Below are 17,825 nucleotides of genomic sequence, written 5' to 3' on the forward strand. Positions count from 1 at the left end.
ACGATCAATCGTTTAGTCTTGAATAGTGATCGGATGTCGAGACTGATGCATCCAATGGCGGAGCCCTCAGGGGTTCATCCAAACCCCATTTGTGGAGAATTATATTATTTATACATGGATAAAATAATATCTTAAATATATATATAGTAGATGTCGAGACTCCTTCAGCTGCTATTTTTTCAGATTTTAAACTTCGAAAATTCTGACTCCGTCACTAGATGCATCTTGCTATTCACTTTAAAAGATTTGTTTGAAAGGCTATAGTTTCATTGTTAGATACTCGTCCCTCCTATTACATCCTTTTCATTATTTGATCTTGATACTAGTTTACTTGGTAGACGTTTCTATCAAAAATAATTAGATTGAAGATATAAAACTTTATAATACCTACATGTCAAATATTATTTTATTTCTTATTATATATACATGTGAAAAAATTGAACTTAATGATATTGGATATATTTTTATTTATTTATTTTAAATATTTTAAAGAGTAAAAAACTCAGCCTCCCATTATTTCCACTTACCTCATCTGTCTCTCTCTAGAAAACCCAGCTTTCTCTCTCTATACGTACACATATACATATATATATCTATCTGCATACGTATGTACATTTCTTCACCTAGAAGTTTATTTGTACCCATTTTCCCCATTTGTTCGGAATCTTTATGTAATAAACCCTAGCTAGCTTCTACTAGCAGGTTCTGGTTGCTGGTGATTCTAAAATCAAGTAAGTTATATCTAACTTGGTCAACTATATCCTTCTGAATTTGTTTTTTTTTTTTTGTATGTTGAGATGTGCATCAATATTTTGTTGATTCTGTTTGTGGGGTTTGGTAATTAGCTTGAAAGATTGATTCTTGATATTCAATTATGATATCTTTGTGGTAAAGTTTCTATTTTTTCAAGAATTGGGGTTTGTCTTTATTGATTGCTGTGTATATTTTTGATGATCTCATGTGTATGGCTGTGGACATTTTGGGGTGTTTTTCCTTCTAAATTTTTTGATTTTTTTGAAGCTGGCATGGTTTAATGGAGTAGTTATATGATGAAACTTGTTGAATTTGAATTTTGGTATTTCAAAATGTTCTTGTGGTTAAGTGAAGTGAATTGGGTCCTTTTTTGGGTATATCTTTGTTTTTTTCTTAGTTTTTTGTGGTGATTTGATGGTCTTTATTGCAGTTTTGACTAGTGGAGGTGAACTTTGTATTTGGGGCTTTACTTTTGGGTAATTTCAAGTGGCATTAGGAAAAAAGGGGTTTTTCTTGTTTCAAAATAAGATTATTGGAGATCAAGGTCTCATGAGAATTTTTAGGGGAATGCAGAAATTAGTTCGTGAGTATAAGACAAAAGTTAGCTGCTGGGACAAATCGTTCAGCCAAGGTATTGGTGTGACTGCCCCAAAGGCCAGGAAGCGTGACAAATTCAAAGCAAGGGCTTTATTTCTCTAATTTCGGTTGAAGAAGACTACATAAAATGACTAGGATACTGGTTCAGCGCGGTTCTGCTGGAGCTTCATCGTCTTCATCCTCAAATCAAAACAGGTCATCAACTTCGCTCCCTGGTTCGTCTTCTTCTTCAGCTCCAACCCAGCCACAGGCGTCTAGTAGTAGTCAGGTATTATCAGCTTTGAAAGATGATGATTTCGTGGAAGAAATACAAGAACAGGTTGCTTTAGAAGAGTCCTCCGTTGCTTCTTCAAACTATAAGGGTGACGGTGAATTGTTGGAAAGTTTGGGCAGCGAAGAAAGCAACAATGAAGAAAAGATTGTTGACAACGAGAAGAGAAATGGTGGTTTTGACAGTGAGGATTTGACAAGGAAATGTGATGGTTTAGGAGTCGTGGAAGAGGAAAATGAGGAAAGTTCAGTTCAGAGGCTTGCACGTAGTTCATGTCCACCTCCACCTCCTGTCCCGCCCCCGAAACCTGCTTCATTAAACTCAAGTCCTAGAAGATTTCTGACGGGCAGTTCACATGCTATCCGGATAGGATCATCTAGGGGAACTGCTGGGCGATCTACTGTCTCAACCAGGACTTCACCTGCTGGATCCAGGCCATCCTCTCCACGGTCACTTTGTGAAAGTGAAGGTTATAATAGTGCTGATGAGCAGAACCCTAACTTCGGATCCTCATATGATGATGTGGTATGTCCCATCACTGTATCAATTAAAGTAGATTATGGATAATTTATGCCCCTTTCGTTGGTCATTGGGAATAAGAATCAGCTTTGACTCTTTACTTATGCATTCTATTGGTTGGTGAACATTTTTTCCGAATTGACAAGTTTGAGTAAGCTGACTAGAAAGTGGAATTCTGCTCTCACTATGTAGCCTTAAGTGAAGAAGTCACTGTATCTTGTGATTTTAAAGTTAAAGCCATTTGAGGATGAGTAAGGATTTCAACATATCCAAATTTGCAAGCTAACATGATTCCTTTCTTTTAGGAGAGAGAGCGGCAGTTCGAAATGGACTTAAGACGAGCCAAAGGCTTAGAAGTTAAGAAAATGTTGGAAGATGGGAATTGCCTTTTCCGTGCTGTTGCTGACCAAGTATATGGTGATTCTGAAGCTTATGATTTGGTCAGGCAGATGTGCATTGACTACATGGTAATCTTTCTAACGAGGGGTCACTTATGAAGTTGCGTAACAACATTCTATTCTACTACTACTTTCCTTCTTTCCTTGCTAGGTTGAAAATATCTACTCGCTTGATTCTAGTTTCTTTCAGCAGTACTAGGAGGAAAGCTGACATGTGTGTACGAATTTTTCTTTAACCATTAGGATAGCCTCAGTTCTGTTAGTTCTCTTATTGCTGATTTTTGTGTTCAATAAATTGAGGGACTACAGGATTACTGGCTAGGATAAAAAAAATGAGGGACTGAATAAAAGAAGTAAATTTCTTTTGAAAACTACAACAACTAGGCCTCAATCTTAAATAAGTTGGGGTCTGATATAATAATTCCTTACTAATCATGTTTCCTCATCTAAGCTCAACTCATATCATCATCATACCAAAGAAATAGTAGGAGTGAAAAACAAGTATAATATATATAAGTACTAGTAATAACAATAACAATTATGCTACTTCATTAAAAAAACATAACAATGGTAATATTAAAAGTTCTCTATTTTTACTGGCATATGTGTCTACTGTATCCTATTATAGAAAGAAGAAGTAGTAGTAGATGTGTGCTGTATTAAGAGAACACAGGAATGTGTTGGGCGTAACGCCTCACCTTCACACACTGGCATAAGTGCAGTCCGTCGAATTGAGAGATGAATATGATTTCCCTATAATCATTCCTATGGTTCACGCAGATTATTTTTCTTTTTGAAAAGGCAAGTAGTTTTATAAATGAACAAAAACAACTCAAAGACCATGATGGGTTGCATCCCAGCAAAAAGGATAACAAAACAATTGAACCTGTTCTACCTATGCACTGAATCTAAAACGTCTAGCAGGGTTTGTGCAGATAGTTGAGGTACTTTTTGTACGATCCAATCTATTACTCTTCCCCCTCTAAAGGTCCAGCTAAACAATACTTCCCCAATCGTGCCTGGCATCAACCATTGAAGACTTGACCAATGCAGTACTTTCCACCCATTGATTGTGAGGTGTAGGTTATTGATTGGGGCAGTGACAGGAAGTTGAGAGTTGAGATAGCTGTGAAGGAAAATAAGCGTATAGAGTCATTTTCTGGAAAATATCTTCCCTCTCATACAAAAAGAACACCTATGTCTCCCATAAGAATATAACGTGTGTAACTCAATGGAGAGAAGAATTCATCCTATAGAATACAAGAGTTGGTTAATGTGCACAATGCTTGTTTTAGCTTATTACTGGGCATAGTTGACAATAGAGACATTAGAAACGAGTTTGTCTGATTTGTAATGTCAACGTTATCCAAAGTATATTTAAGTTACTGGTGGTTTGTGGTTTTCAAATATCACGTTAATTTGGAACACATCAAAATTCCTGGATGTCTATACAAATAAATTCTGTTATTTGGCGAAAGAGCTACTGTTTATCTTCAGGTAGCATGCTTCCATTTATTATTCATCTCTAGCATTCTCTGAAATCAATGATGATCAGCTCTCAGAAGATGTTATACTTTGTAAGGTTTGCAGCAATTACCTTGTCCTTTTTAGAATTAATAATTACCTGGTTTACTTGCCAATTTTTTGTTTTCTTGCAACAATTACCTTGCTACACAACCTTGGGTAAATTTACCTTCTGGCTTAGTGCGCTCATGTTTGTGTAATTTAACTAGACAAATAACAGCTACTAATGTTTCATGGGTTAAGTGAGGTTCTGTATGTCTACACCTTTTTTTAATTTTTTGGGGGAGGGTGAGAATTGGGAGAAAGTTTATAGGTATGTCTGCATTAGTTCTTCCTTTGGTTTTTCAGTTCATCTTGTCTGCTTCATGAGAATCTAAATCAGTATGGCAGTCCTTCCTCGAAAAAATAATCTAAGTAGACTTCCCTCTGATGCTTCATCAATTGGTCCCGTGTTCCCTTTGCATCCAAGTCCTTAACTTAGAGAATATAAGAACGCTACTGTCTGTAAAGGCATCCATGTGTACGTTGTGCTGGCGTCACTTACATTATATCTACTAGGAGTATTTTCAATGTTTGGGAGGTTGATATAAAATCTCATAATCATCACTATCTTTCTGCAAAACCTTTACCAGTCCTCTCATTATTTATTTCTCAATGTGCTTCTTTGTAATAGGAGCGGGAAAGAGATCACTTCTCTCAGTTTATAACTGAAGGTTTCACTTCCTATTGCAAGAGAAAAAGGAGAGACAAAGTAAGTCACATTGCAGTTCACTAGTATTCCCTATCTTATTTGTTGATTCTGTCAGACTAGTACAATTTTTAAATAATTTGCTATAACATTGAATAGGAATGTCCTCTGTTGAGAATCTGTGACTCCTGTTTTGCTTGTCTTTTTGAAATATATGTTGTGGCATGTCTGTCTTTGTTCCTTTATCCTTTTTATGTGGCAATCAGACTAATGGTCTCTATTGGCTTGATAGGTTTATGGCAACAATGTGGAGATTCAAGCTTTATCTGAAATGTATAATCGCCCTATTCATATATATTCTTATAGCACAGGTACCCTTCTTTTGTTGTTCTTTTTTAGACACCAGTGATGATTTTATCGCAACTGGCCAGTCTCTGTGGATTCTATATTTGTGCTGCCGGAGTTTAATTTCTGGAATTCACTAATGCAGAACCAATCAATACATTCCACGGAAGTTATAATACAGACAGCCCTCCTGTTCGACTCAGTTTTCATCATGGAAATCATTACAATTCACTTGTTGATCCACGTCGACTAACTGTTGGTGCTGGCCTTGGGTTTAGCTCTCTACAAGGGGTAAAATTTCTAATCTACAAACAGACATGATGTTGACTTTCTATAGCTGTCGTATTGGATAAACTTCATTGGCTGTGTGCTTACAGCTCTTGGGTGTCGAATTATGTGGGTGATGCTAATTTTTAACTAGTTTGTAGATCATCATCTATAGCATCTAGTAGCTCTGGTTCCATTCATCGTCTCTTAATCTTTTCTTCTTTATTGTATAGAGGAACGTTGATAAGGATCAGGTCAAAGCAGCAATAAAAGCTCAGCAGGATCAGCAAATTGATAATGTAAGCACCTCAAAATTCATTTTGGTCTTAATCACCTTGATAACAAACGGGACATTGATGTTGTTTTGACTTTATATGCTAAACGGTTCAATTCAGGCTCTTCTGGCTGAAGGACGCTTTTATTCAGATCTTGAGCTCACTGAAAAGGAGATTGAACGCATGGTAGTGGAAGCTTCTAGGGCTGAGTATGTTGCCAATGACAAGTTCAGACAGCAGCTTGGTTGTCGAGAAACTTCCACTTCTAATGCTGAACCATCATCATCTGGAGCTAGTAAGTTCATGCTGACTAACAATACTAGACTAGTTTGTTTGTTTGTTTGTTCATCTATTGATATAAAATCAGCTATGTCAACTATCTTGATCCTGCTAACTTTTTTCTGTTGAATCGCAGGGTCATCAGGAAGTGAGACACATCAAGAAGGCAGCCGAGAGGTCCTTAGCGACTGCATCCAGATTATGCTGTCGATGGGATTTAGCTATGCACGAGTAATCGAGGCTTATAGCATATTTGGGGACGATGTGGATTCCATGGTATGTTATCTCATCGAAACCAGCAATAGCAGCAGACGTAAAGGAAAAGCAACTGAATGATGAGATAATAGTTTCTTCTTTCTGTCTAGTACTAGTATGACTGTATCTTATCGCTGAAACCTTGAATGCGTTATTTTCTGCCTTAAATCTACCCACTGGTGTGTTTCGGGTTGTAGCGTTAGAGCTTGACTTCCTTTCTTCACTGCTTCTACTTCTGGTAGTAGGGACTGATAAATGTTTGCATCTTCAAATAATTTCTGTTTCACTTGGCGTTCCACAAGACAGGTCCTCCTCAATAAATAACCTTTTCTTGAATTTACCAAATTTGTTTTTGACTATTTCTGTTGTATCATGCATACATAATCAGAGTGATATATATGTTTAAAACAGAGAAGATAAAATGTACGTAGACGTGCTAGAGCTGACAGCTAATCCCAGTGGGCTGAAAACGTAGTAAAGAACATAACTAAAAGTGTCTTTACTTGATATTAATTAATAATATCATCTCCATATACAAATTGAAAACAACTTATTCTTCGATAGTTTCAATGGTTAACTGTCTGCAAATCAATGTGATAACTGCCGGCAAATTAATATGAAGCTCGAAGTTAACATCTCTAAGTAGCATGTTATGGAAATTACATTTGTAACTAAGCAAAAAATTTATAACTATGCATGTAGTCACACTACCAAAGTAAAATATGTGGAGTTTCTCCCATGGAACTTCGTCGAAAGCTTCTAAATAACGACACGTTAAACTACAGATCAATGGTGAGCAATCCATAGTTTACTGGAGACCTCAAGTGTGAACATATCCCACCTCAAGAAATCACACAGCTTTCACTTTCCGGGATGGAGGACGTCGGAATAGACTGATAAGATCGTCAAGACCCTGTTGAGCAATGCCAGAGTCAGATTCAGTTTTTCTATCTTTTTGTTTCCATAGTTCGTTTTTATTGCAAGTGAGGATTCATATAGCCGATCCAAATTAGTATGGAGGTGCAGTAGTAGTTGCTATAGTAGTATAAGCAACAAAATGAAATTTGCAGACCAGAAGGAAGACATTGAGAGCCAAACAAACCAGAAAGACATACCCTGGTGGTGATAACGAGAAAACTGAAAAGTGTTATCAAGTATGATCCAAGAACTAACAGCAAGAGCAAGTCAAAAGTCACGCTCGCAACCTACAGTAAAAAGAAAATAGATTTTGTACAGCTCATTAGCTATAGAAAATGAGTTGCCAACGCTAAGTTAGGCAAGTGAGACTCAAGATAGGCCTATGTATTAGAATAACAATTGGACCCTAAACAAATCAAGTATGATCAATGATGAAATGTATTGTGATTAGCACAGACACACATGAGTATTAGACAGGTAGTAGTGGCAAGGAGACAGAAGAGGGAATGGTCTTACACACCTGATATACATGTAACCTGCCACTAATTGAATCATAAAAAGTGAAAGTCTCATCTAGCGTCTCATGCTGTACATTCACCTCAGCAGTATGATCAGCTAATTCCTGCAGAAGTATAAAGCACATGTGATCAAAACGAGGGAGGGAAGGAAAGGCTATCACAAAGAGCTCAAATTGCTATATGACAATGCCAGAGTTATTTTTTCGTTAAGCGATCTTAAAAATGAAAATTTATGCACTAACACTTACGAAAGGTGGAAGTCGTTTGGTGTTTATGTGTCAACAAACAAGAATTCAGGATTATGTTGATTTTTTCATATGTTAAGTTCATGAATTTTCCGGAATGTGTCACCGACTCTGTTTGAATTCAAATATTGTGGGTCTACTGGTGACGACCTATTAATTGATACTCATTATTTTCGCGTGTATTAGTCCACGAATACTCCAGAATAAGTGATTGACTCTGTATGAGCTCAAATTTTGTGGGTCCACTGGTGACGACCTATTAAATGATACTCATTGTTTTCGAAGGACGGACGTCGCTTTTTTGGAGTTTCTGTGTCATAAGATAGGAATTTCCAGAATTGCTCATTTTTTATGGGTATTAGTCCATAAATATTCCGAAATATGTGTGACAGATTTGGTTTGAGCTCAAATTTTGTGGGTTCATTGGTGACAACCTATTAAATTTTACTAATTGTTTTCGAAAGGCAGACATCCTTTTTCGGAGTTAATGTGTCACAGAAGGGGGCGAGAACAGGGGATAGAGGCTAATTATTTATACTATCAAGGAAAGGAAAAAGGATAACAAGAGACACATTATCTAATAGTGTAGAATGACCAGCACGAGCATTAGTGATAGTGATGCATGTGCATCGACATGTCTCTATATATTAACATGATTTAAAAGATTTCAAAGAAAGGATGGTAGTACCTTTTGCAGTGCCATGATAAGTGGGTCACTCTTTGAAAGAAAAGGTGCCACTCGAGAGGTAGTAGACAAAAGATCCAGCCAGGACCGTACATAGGAAGGATTGACAGCTAAACTACCATCGTCTGCAAATATATTTGTGCCTTTTCCTTCCTGGCTGTATATATGTCTCTGTGTACATTACTTGTTAGACAGCAAAACTACCATATCCTTTAACGAATGTAAAAAAAAAAAAGATATTTCTCATCGGGGATATAATAAGCAACATTTCGTACTCAGTTTACATAACAGAAAGTATACCAAAAATAACAAGGCATACAAAGCTGCAAAATATTGTGTCCACATGAAAATCTATAGAAAAAAATTCTTTTTCCAGAGAAGTCCTACCACCAAAACATCTTACATACAGCACACCCCAAGAAGATTAACAATAGACAAAACACTGTCGTACAAACAGTGAGAAAGGCACATGGAGCGTTGTACTCCATATTAACTCTTGATCTTCAAAACTTGTTTTAAACTTCCTAAGGCTATATTTATTGTAGATACTTTTAGTAAGATGCCCATCTAATATGGCATGTAGTTCTATACATACATCCTGAAATTGTTAGATTTATCCTCATCCTAATGATCTTTTAACAATTATGCTTCAACAAAATCATGTAAAATTCTAGTATTGTTCATCTGACTAATTTAAAGAGAAGGTGCAACAACAATAAAATAGCATATAATTAATTTATGAGCTAGAAAACTACTTCCAGGAATTGACCAGAGCTTTAATGTTCTTGTGGAAAACATGAAGAGACCTTCAAATGAAAGTAAATTTGTCGATTGAATGAAGTCATGGAATGACGATATAGATATGGTTCACTAAACTATCTTGTTTATGTCAATTAAATTATGAGGTTTATGTTGATTATGTATAAGACTGTATGCATGCAAAGCATTAAACACAACGAATATCTTAACAAAACAGTTCGGTCACAGTTGTCTATTTCTCAAAAAGAAGAAAATGTCACTTGAAGGTTGGTTGTGTTGATGGTTAATAAAATCAGACTTCTATTATTATTATTTCATCATGTTTGGAACAGGTTTGGCGGCAAAGATGTAGATACTTACTGCTACACTTTCAGCAACAAGCTTGACACTTCGAATGATGGAGGCTTCACTAACAGAATGTCTGAGAACAGAAAACAAGGATTTCAGCTGATTGCGATCAAAAGAATTTTGAAAATAGGATATAGAGTTCAGTACCAACCTGTTATCAGACAAACTTCCAGTGCCTTCTAACAATTCAGGTGCAGTAGAAAGCTCAGAAATTGTTGCTGCAGTGACTCGCAGCCTTGAAAACTGCTCATGCTCCCAGGCTACCTACATTATTTTAGTAGCTTTAGCACAGAAACTATTACACATGGCATTCTAAGGAAATAAAACAAGTCAAAATGGCAGGAGTAACTGATATTCAACTACAGAACCAAGCTCAATAACTTAGTGCTCAATCAGTGTTAATACTATTCAATATAGCTACAAATGAGCTGGGAAAATCTCAACCTTACCCCAACATAAGATCAGATGGAAGGCTTCCTCCTTCACAAGAGAGAATGCTACATAGAAGTTTGAAGAAACAGTTCCTGGGGGGATCCCTTTTTCTTTATGTTGCAGTTTACCTTGTATATGAACCGTGAGTTTCATATTGGCATAAAATTAGCGCCCAATGATCATATTAGCAGCCAAGGGGAAGATGTTTGAAGGAGAGAAAGAATATTCAGATGCCAGAACATTGAGATTGTCACTAAATCACCAGTTTAATATAACTGCACTACTAAAACCCAAAACCAGAAAACACTCTATGGTTATAACCAGAAAGATTCTGCCACTGACATAATCTCATTTTTTTAAGTACCATTGCTCTTGTTACAAATATCACCAGAAATGTAACCAAGCACAAACCCAACCACAACTAGCAGAGTACTATGTCATACACACTAACAAGGAGTTGCACCATGGCAAAAATTGTCAAATTGGTTAAATAGGAATATAGTAAGCAAATTTGATCAAATAGAATGGCAAACTGTATGTTTTCATAAAAATAATCTGCTTAATTTAGGTCCATGTTTAATGCAGGGAAAAGAGGAATAATTTCTCCAACTATGCAGCAGTCAATTTCACACAAAAAACAACATTTAATTTTTTTACTTTGACATGAAAACAGAAATTCCATAACAACATCAGAAAACAGTCCTCAATGCCCCCAAATATCGTTTTTCCCAAAAGATATTTCTGAGGCTCTAAAGCTGGCCCAAGGATCTGAATATAGATGAAGTCAAAGAACAGGTCTGACCCAATAGATAAGAAGAGATGTGTGCTTACTCGAGGACTGGAGATGTTTATTTTTTTGTGCTTAAGACCAACTTGAAGCCCCGATTCTTCTGCTACACTGGAGAAACCCTACAAACAGAGACTTTTAGACTATAAAGGATTGTGGTAGAAGTAACAAAAATAAAAAAACTCCAAGATTCTTTCAGTTGATGCAATAATCCCATACCTGAAATATTTGTTGTATGTATGTGTTTTCAGGAGGTTTAGAAACATGAAGATGTAACTCATTGCCCAAGGAGCCAAGACTATTCAAGCAAATGGCATAGTCGATACTCTCCCGTAGACGTTGGTCAAAACTTCGAAGCCACTGAAGAGAAAGAAACTACAGATTGAAAAGAACAGCAAGATATACTGCAACTTATGCATAGAAAATGCTCAGGAAGGAGTAGTGCACCTTCTGAGTTCCGTTGAAGTTATAAGGCCCACCAGACGTCAATCCAAAAAGTAAGTTATATCTACCCCTTGTTTTAGGATTTGAATACAGAACAGAAAACAGCCTAGCTATCTCAAGAAGTGCCACAACACCACTTCCATTGCTATCACTTCCAACTGACAATGCCTGCAGATTATACCATGATTAAGTGATTAATGTCAGAGTGGATAGTGGCATCTCACAAGTTAACGCAAGTATCATTTACCGGTGCAGCCCCAAACGTGTCATACGAAGCCACTATGGCAATAGTAGGGAGTTGACTTGAGTCTCCATCAGGTTTAAGCCCTGGTAACCATCCCTGAATTCAGCCCCAAAGAAAAATGTAAACATCCCTTATAATAAATGCTCAATAAATTAACTTCCAAATAGCAGTTAACTACATTTTAACTTTATTGATTAACTTAGCTATTACATCTTTGAGAATTGGTAAGTTAGCCAGTTCATATTTTAGATTGCTATTGTAAGATATTTGAGCATCTGTACTATAATAATTCAAGAAATAATCTATGGTAACTAGGAAATTTGAGAATGACTGTAGAACAAAATTTTGATTTACAACTACAGGGAAATAAATCTATGAAATGTTTAAATCATTTTTCAGTCAAATTATAAAACGGAATAATTTAGCAATAATCTAAATCATATGATTGAATAAATAGGGAAATCCAAAACGTCATATGGTATTTGTAACTACAGGGGGAGTTGCAATATACACAGCATCTTCTGCGTGCAAATGAAGTACCGCAAACATTTCCAACTACCTAAATTAATGCAGTTAATTTGGGCAACCAAAGAAAGAAAAGTATATTCTCTACATGGGAAAATGAAACAACTAGATCCACTTCCTTGCCTAAATTGACATCAATATGAACAAACGATGTTTATATACATATTACTAACCATATATAGTCTAGTTACTACAGGTTTAATTTGGTTCTGAATGTATTATCCTATTGCTTGGATATCAGCTAGCAACATGTAGTAGCTAGGACATCCGATCAAAATGCATATAATTGAGGATTGCTTTATGCTTCCTTCCAGGAGTGATGAGCCATATATAACAAGTATGCCACCACATATTGTATTCATATTCCATAGTGCTTGGACAGCAAGATCTGAGTGTCCAGCCAGATCAGAATCATAAGAATGAAGGAAAAGCTTATTGCTTTTCCCTGCTTCTAGAATCATAAGCCAGAGATAGTAAGTATGCCAACACTAACAATATCAAGTAAACAACACGCTATGAATTAAATTTGTAGACACCTGCATCCCCTATACACAGAAAAATTCCTCCTCAATCTCATCGATAGCTAATTACATTAAAGCAAAGCAGTAGCACCAATAAAATCTGAGAGAAAATGACTACAACTGATAGAGAAAGGGAAGATAAATTTTTAGCTATCAAGAACGTTATCTTTTTAGGCTAGTACGAGAAATCAATGTCATTAGATAATTCATAGTAAATCGAATTTCTCAGAAGGTGAACTAGAACCTGAATATTTGTAATGGTGGGAGATGCAATTTTCTTAGGATCTGAGGCAGCAACAACAAGCTTGTATCTGTAGACACGCGATCAGTGGAATCATTAACAAGAGAAAGTGAAACCAATTTGACAATTCAAACTGAACCACAATGACAGAAACAATATGCCAAATATCTGATACTCATTCTGGTCCATGTCATCTGACACATTTTCCTTCTAGGGACACAAAATTAGTTGATAAACTTAATAGATTGTAACTGAAAAATCATTCAACAGTTGCAATAACTTGAATTTTCAAAGCAACTTTATACACGATTTCATCATTTACTTTAATATTTGACACATTACATGTTGTGCTAGTTATTTAAAAAAACAAATAAATATATGCACAATCAGTTAGTTCCCAAATATTCTGACGTAGTTACATTTTTCTTTTCTTATGTTCTATCTTTGCGTGGACAAGCATGTATCCAGTAGACAGATCACTGATAGTAATCCAACTTATCAGTTCAAAATCTTATTTTGACAGTAACAAAATCTGAAGAGTTAGCTGAAGAATAAAGATGAACAGAAACATTTAAATTTATGATGGACACCGCAGATGGTAAAGAAATTTAACAAGCTCATTAACAACAAAAACAAATTAATCAGACTGTTTAGAGATCTGTAGGACATCAGTCTAGTATTGTCATGTTTTAGTAACTTGTCATAAAGCAAAAGAGGCAGATTCTCTCTCAGCAATAATAATGAGACACAAACTTACCCGCCTGTTGTAGCAGTTGCAGGTTGACCACTAGCATCATTTCTCTTGACTTCAGCTAGTACAGCATTGATATTATCATCCTCAAAAGCAAAATACACAGGATACTGGAAGAGAATATCATACAGTTAAACAATCACTAAATTTATATCATATAGATGAAATCAACATGAGGAAAATGCAAATAAACCACAAATGTTATCCACGCAAGAGAAGTCTGGTGAAGTCAGTAGATAAGCAATACAAAATTAAAAACTCTATCCAATACCAAAAGTCACATTTTCCTATATTTGAAAGAGAAGTTGTCACAAAATGCTGTGAACTCAATTATATAAAATCACATATAAATGGAGTCACAGGTCCATGCACTACACATTTTTTTTTTATCAGATAAATAATATTTTCATTAATGAACATGGCCAAAAAGCCATATCCAAGAGGTAAATCAAAAGGTAAAGAATCTATAAAGATGCACGACACTTATCTTTTCTGGAAACTTCAACTCCCTGTTCTAATACAAAATTAGGTTCTAAAATACTTTTCCAATTTATGATAATACCTAGATTAGTCCATATAAGTCAGAGGGAGTTGCAACTACAATTGCTCAATTTTCTTTTGTTCTATGAACAATTGGAAGGATAGACTATACATATGGACATTGTTTAACATAATATTATACTTATCTCATCCTTGCGAAAAGGAAGTCTAAGGCAGATATTCCATATGCGAAAGATAACCTTCTTTTAGAAAAAAAAAAACAAAAACTGGCAAGGTTGTATTCTTCAGCAGTAAGGATATGTTGGCTACTCGGATAATTACAGATTTCCTATCAAATCTATAATCTGATCTATATCATCCATACAAAGTTGTTCACACCAAAAAAGTAAAGATACTATACAAGTCCATCAATCACCGTCATAGTCATCATAATCCACATCATATCACTGTCAATGCCTCTATGACATTCTGTTTTTATCATACTGAGCCACCATGTTCCTATATATACAATATTTTAGGTTTTTACTAGGATTGAATACTAAAACTACTTTGAGTGTTCATATTCATCACTTTAAAATGATTTGACCTTCACTTTTTATCACCAAATATAGTTGGTTACTATTACTAAAAATTGATTTTCCCAGGAAAAAATGAAGGGAAACCACTGATGATTAGAGAATTATTTAATTATGACAGATTAAATCTGCTAGACAGCTAGAATAAACCAAAACAAACAAAACAAAATAGGCCCCTAAACAAAGGTCAAAGGCATCTCTAGGAACATGATAAAGGTGTACTATAAATCTAATGCATCACACCGCTGAAGACAACCAGGTGCAAAAAAAATAGAAAGAAGAAAAAGATAATCAAGGATGTGTTTGCCTCACAGGAATGTTAGCATGAATAAGCAACCGTTCCAGCTCAGACACTTTATTTCTCAGAAGGTCAAAATCTTCATCACGACCAACTGCAGTCTCTACTTTTTCTGGACTAAATTGAGGTGGCAGTAAAAGAAGTAAGCCCCCTAATAGCTTGCCCTGTCCAATGTATTCTGCAATAAATGGAAATAATGAAGAACAAGGCCATTACATGAGAGACTGAAGAATTGGGGAAAACACAAATCACTAAAACTAAGTACTCATATATGTTGTACAATCAACTATTAGGTTTAACTTGTTTTCTTTCAGACAATATGTTAAGTTGAAGATCCTATTCCAGAATTCAACTTAAAAGATTCTTTTTTTCTTTATCATATGTTAAGTTGAAGATCCTATTCCAGAATTCAACTTAAAAGATTCTTTTTTTCTTTATCAAAAGATTTTTTTAAGTTGAATTTCTGGAATAAGTTTTCTTTCTGCAACTGTCAGAATTTAATGTACCCTTTAGCAGAGTTAGCAATACAACAAACAAAAAAATGATATCAGAACAAGTCAACAACAATTAAACAGTTCAAGAGAAGTAAACCAGAAGTACTTTAGCAGACTTATCGCATTAAAAATGAATGCCAAGGTGGACAACCGGAAAAGATATATATAGAAGTGCAAAACAAAGGAATCAATTCAAATAATAAGGTAGTAGTCAAGCATTCATGTTTTTGTGACACTAGAACTCAATGTCCCAAACGGTGAAAAGAGAGCCCCATAGCTGAGAATAGTTGTTCACAAAGTAATACATTTTTTGTGAATACACCAGAATCTTAAGACTGATCAGTTTTAAATCAGTTTGTCCTTTCTAGATCCAAAAAAAATCAGTTTGTCCTTTCTAGATCCAAAAAAAAAATCAGTTTGTCCTTTCTTTGTAGGATATATTTTAATCAGCATTGTCAAGCTACTGTCATTTCCTGAAGTTTATAGGACAAGTTGATTAAGCGCCTAAAAGCATATAGTTACATAAATGACTTTTGTCTTGTTTCGTCTGGCCCTTTGTTCTACTTGAAATTGCTCAGTGTTGTTACTTACCATTGCCGTTAGCAAATCGTCTCATATTTGACTTTTAATTAACAAAGCAGCTCCAGCATGAAATAGGTGGACTCCATGTCCGAATTGTTCAAGAGAAGAAGTCTAAATCTACTCGCCAAATTTTAACAATAGTTTAAATTACTCTCAGTTCGAAGTTCCATTAGGTGTCAAGGACAAAAAAAAGAAAATTTTCTAATGGCGGGGGCAAAGATTAGACCAGTTTAATGGAAGGGCAAAGTGGCTTAGTTTCAGACAGTTGAAATCTACACTACAATCCTCCCAGAAAGGAACAATAGAAGTCTCAATGGAATCTCATCTCCAAACCACTCCCTAAAACCAGACATTTACTTATTTATTTTAGCTGGAGCAACCCAACCCCTATAAATAACCGTGATCATTTTCTGGACTTTGTTAGCTAGCTCCCTTTCATTAGAGGTATTGGAGCTAAAACATTCTCTTTTGTACCTTTGGCATCTTCTTGATGCCATTTACTGAAACTTCATACTTCATCCTAAAAGAAGTAGCAATTGCTATTAAAAAAAAAAAAAAACTGACAATAATGAACAAGCTACATAGCTGAACAATGCCAGTACATGCAACTTGGGAACACCAAATTCATCTACGCGATTATTGAATAAATAAAACAACTTTAAAATGTAGTAATGATTTGGTTAAAGCAACAACTTCAAGTTTCAACAGAAACTTTCTATTGCTAACGCAATTTCACCTATAAAAACAACTACTTAAAGATCACTATTTTCTTAATAAAACTGGAAAAAAGAAGAAAAATGACAAATAACGAACGAGCTTCTGAGCTAAACTAGAGCTAATAAAAGCAAAATAAAGATTTCGAGATATCAAGCGAACCTTTAATGAGATCGAGGTCCAATTCACGAACAGGAAGCATGAGTACAGTGCGAGAGAGATCTACAGTTGAGCTAGAAGCGAAGAACGAGGAGCCGGCGTGGTGATTGAGAGTAGCAAGCCGAGATCCGAAAGGGACACCGGAGAGATCATACTGAACCAGGCGATAAACGTCGACGACCGTGACGGCGTCGCAGAAGTCAACACATGCAACAAGGATTAACGCCAATGCTACCACCGGATAGTATACGGGATCCAATGCCGCCGGCCGTCTCTGAGAATTCGCCATTGAAGAATGGCTGCTGGGGTGGGGGTAGGGTTCTGCAGAAGAGAAATATCCGATGGATGAATTGATGCTAATAGGCTGCGTAATGTAATGGAAGTGTTTTGTGGAGTGGTAGTGGAAGTGATGAATAAAGTTTATATTTTTTTTAAAGAAAATTTATATACTTATAAAATAAATGTTGTTATCTCGATTCGATTTTTATAAAACTTATTAGTTCGACTTATTGGTTATTGATTTTTAGGCATGTTATTAAGATATTAACTTATCGATTCGATTATAGATTTAACCACTAAGATTTAACACAAAAATAAATAAATTATTGAAGGTCACGTAGAAGTTAGAAACAATGTGACAAACTAAAATCATGTACATGAGTTGACAATTGGATCTTGTTTAAAAGCAAACACTGACACATGGTAAAATAATTGAGAGTTTGACACAGACAAAAAATTAATTATGAAACTAAATCTTGAATCGAAGACTTTATACACCAAATGGTATAAATATAATTTAATAATTTACTATTCGTATTATCGATTAACCCTTTAAGAAAAAATCTCAAATCGTTACGAATAAATAACTCGATAATTAAAAAAATCAAAACCATTATCAAAATTACTAAATTAA

At 35.4% G+C, this 17,825-nt stretch overlaps 2 protein-coding genes across 4 annotated transcripts; one reads left to right on the plus strand and one right to left on the minus strand.

Annotated features, from left to right (window-relative positions):
* The first annotated feature begins 511 nt into the window (after nt 1-511).
* On the plus strand, nt 512-6,511 carry LOC107004674 (OTU domain-containing protein 5-B). Of its 3 annotated transcripts, none has more exons than XM_015202970.2 (9): nt 512-731; nt 1,184-2,146; nt 2,446-2,607; nt 4,736-4,813; nt 5,043-5,121; nt 5,241-5,386; nt 5,596-5,661; nt 5,758-5,932; nt 6,053-6,511. In XM_015202970.2, the coding sequence occupies exons 2-9, from the start codon at nt 1,478-1,480 to the stop codon at nt 6,250-6,252; spliced, it is 1,575 nt and encodes a 524-aa protein (XP_015058456.1). In that variant the 5' UTR covers nt 512-731; nt 1,184-1,477; the 3' UTR covers nt 6,253-6,511. The 3 variants fall into 3 exon arrangements, with proteins under 3 accessions (XP_015058456.1, XP_015058457.1, XP_015058458.1); XM_015202971.2 differs by having other exon boundaries at nt 1,317-2,146; XM_015202972.2 differs by having other exon boundaries at nt 1,327-2,146.
* A 144-nt stretch (nt 6,512-6,655) lies between these two features.
* Nucleotides 6,656-17,326, minus strand: LOC107004843 (nicalin-1-like). Its single transcript, XM_015203220.2, has 14 exons — nt 16,916-17,326; nt 14,978-15,141; nt 13,596-13,699; nt 12,842-12,908; nt 11,555-11,647; nt 11,311-11,475; nt 11,083-11,223; nt 10,908-10,985; nt 9,796-9,908; nt 9,657-9,717; nt 8,541-8,708; nt 7,610-7,711; nt 7,287-7,376; nt 6,656-7,084 (listed from the first exon to the last, which is right to left on the minus strand). Exons 1-14 carry the CDS (start codon nt 17,199-17,201, stop codon nt 7,022-7,024), a joined length of 1,695 nt encoding a protein of 564 aa, XP_015058706.1. The 5' UTR covers nt 17,202-17,326; the 3' UTR covers nt 6,656-7,021.
* Nucleotides 17,327-17,825: the final 499 nt, after the last annotated feature.

Source organism: Solanum pennellii, chromosome 11, assembly GCF_001406875.1.
Source record: "Solanum pennellii chromosome 11, SPENNV200".
Lineage (NCBI taxonomy): Eukaryota > Viridiplantae > Streptophyta > Magnoliopsida > Solanales > Solanaceae > Solanum > Solanum pennellii.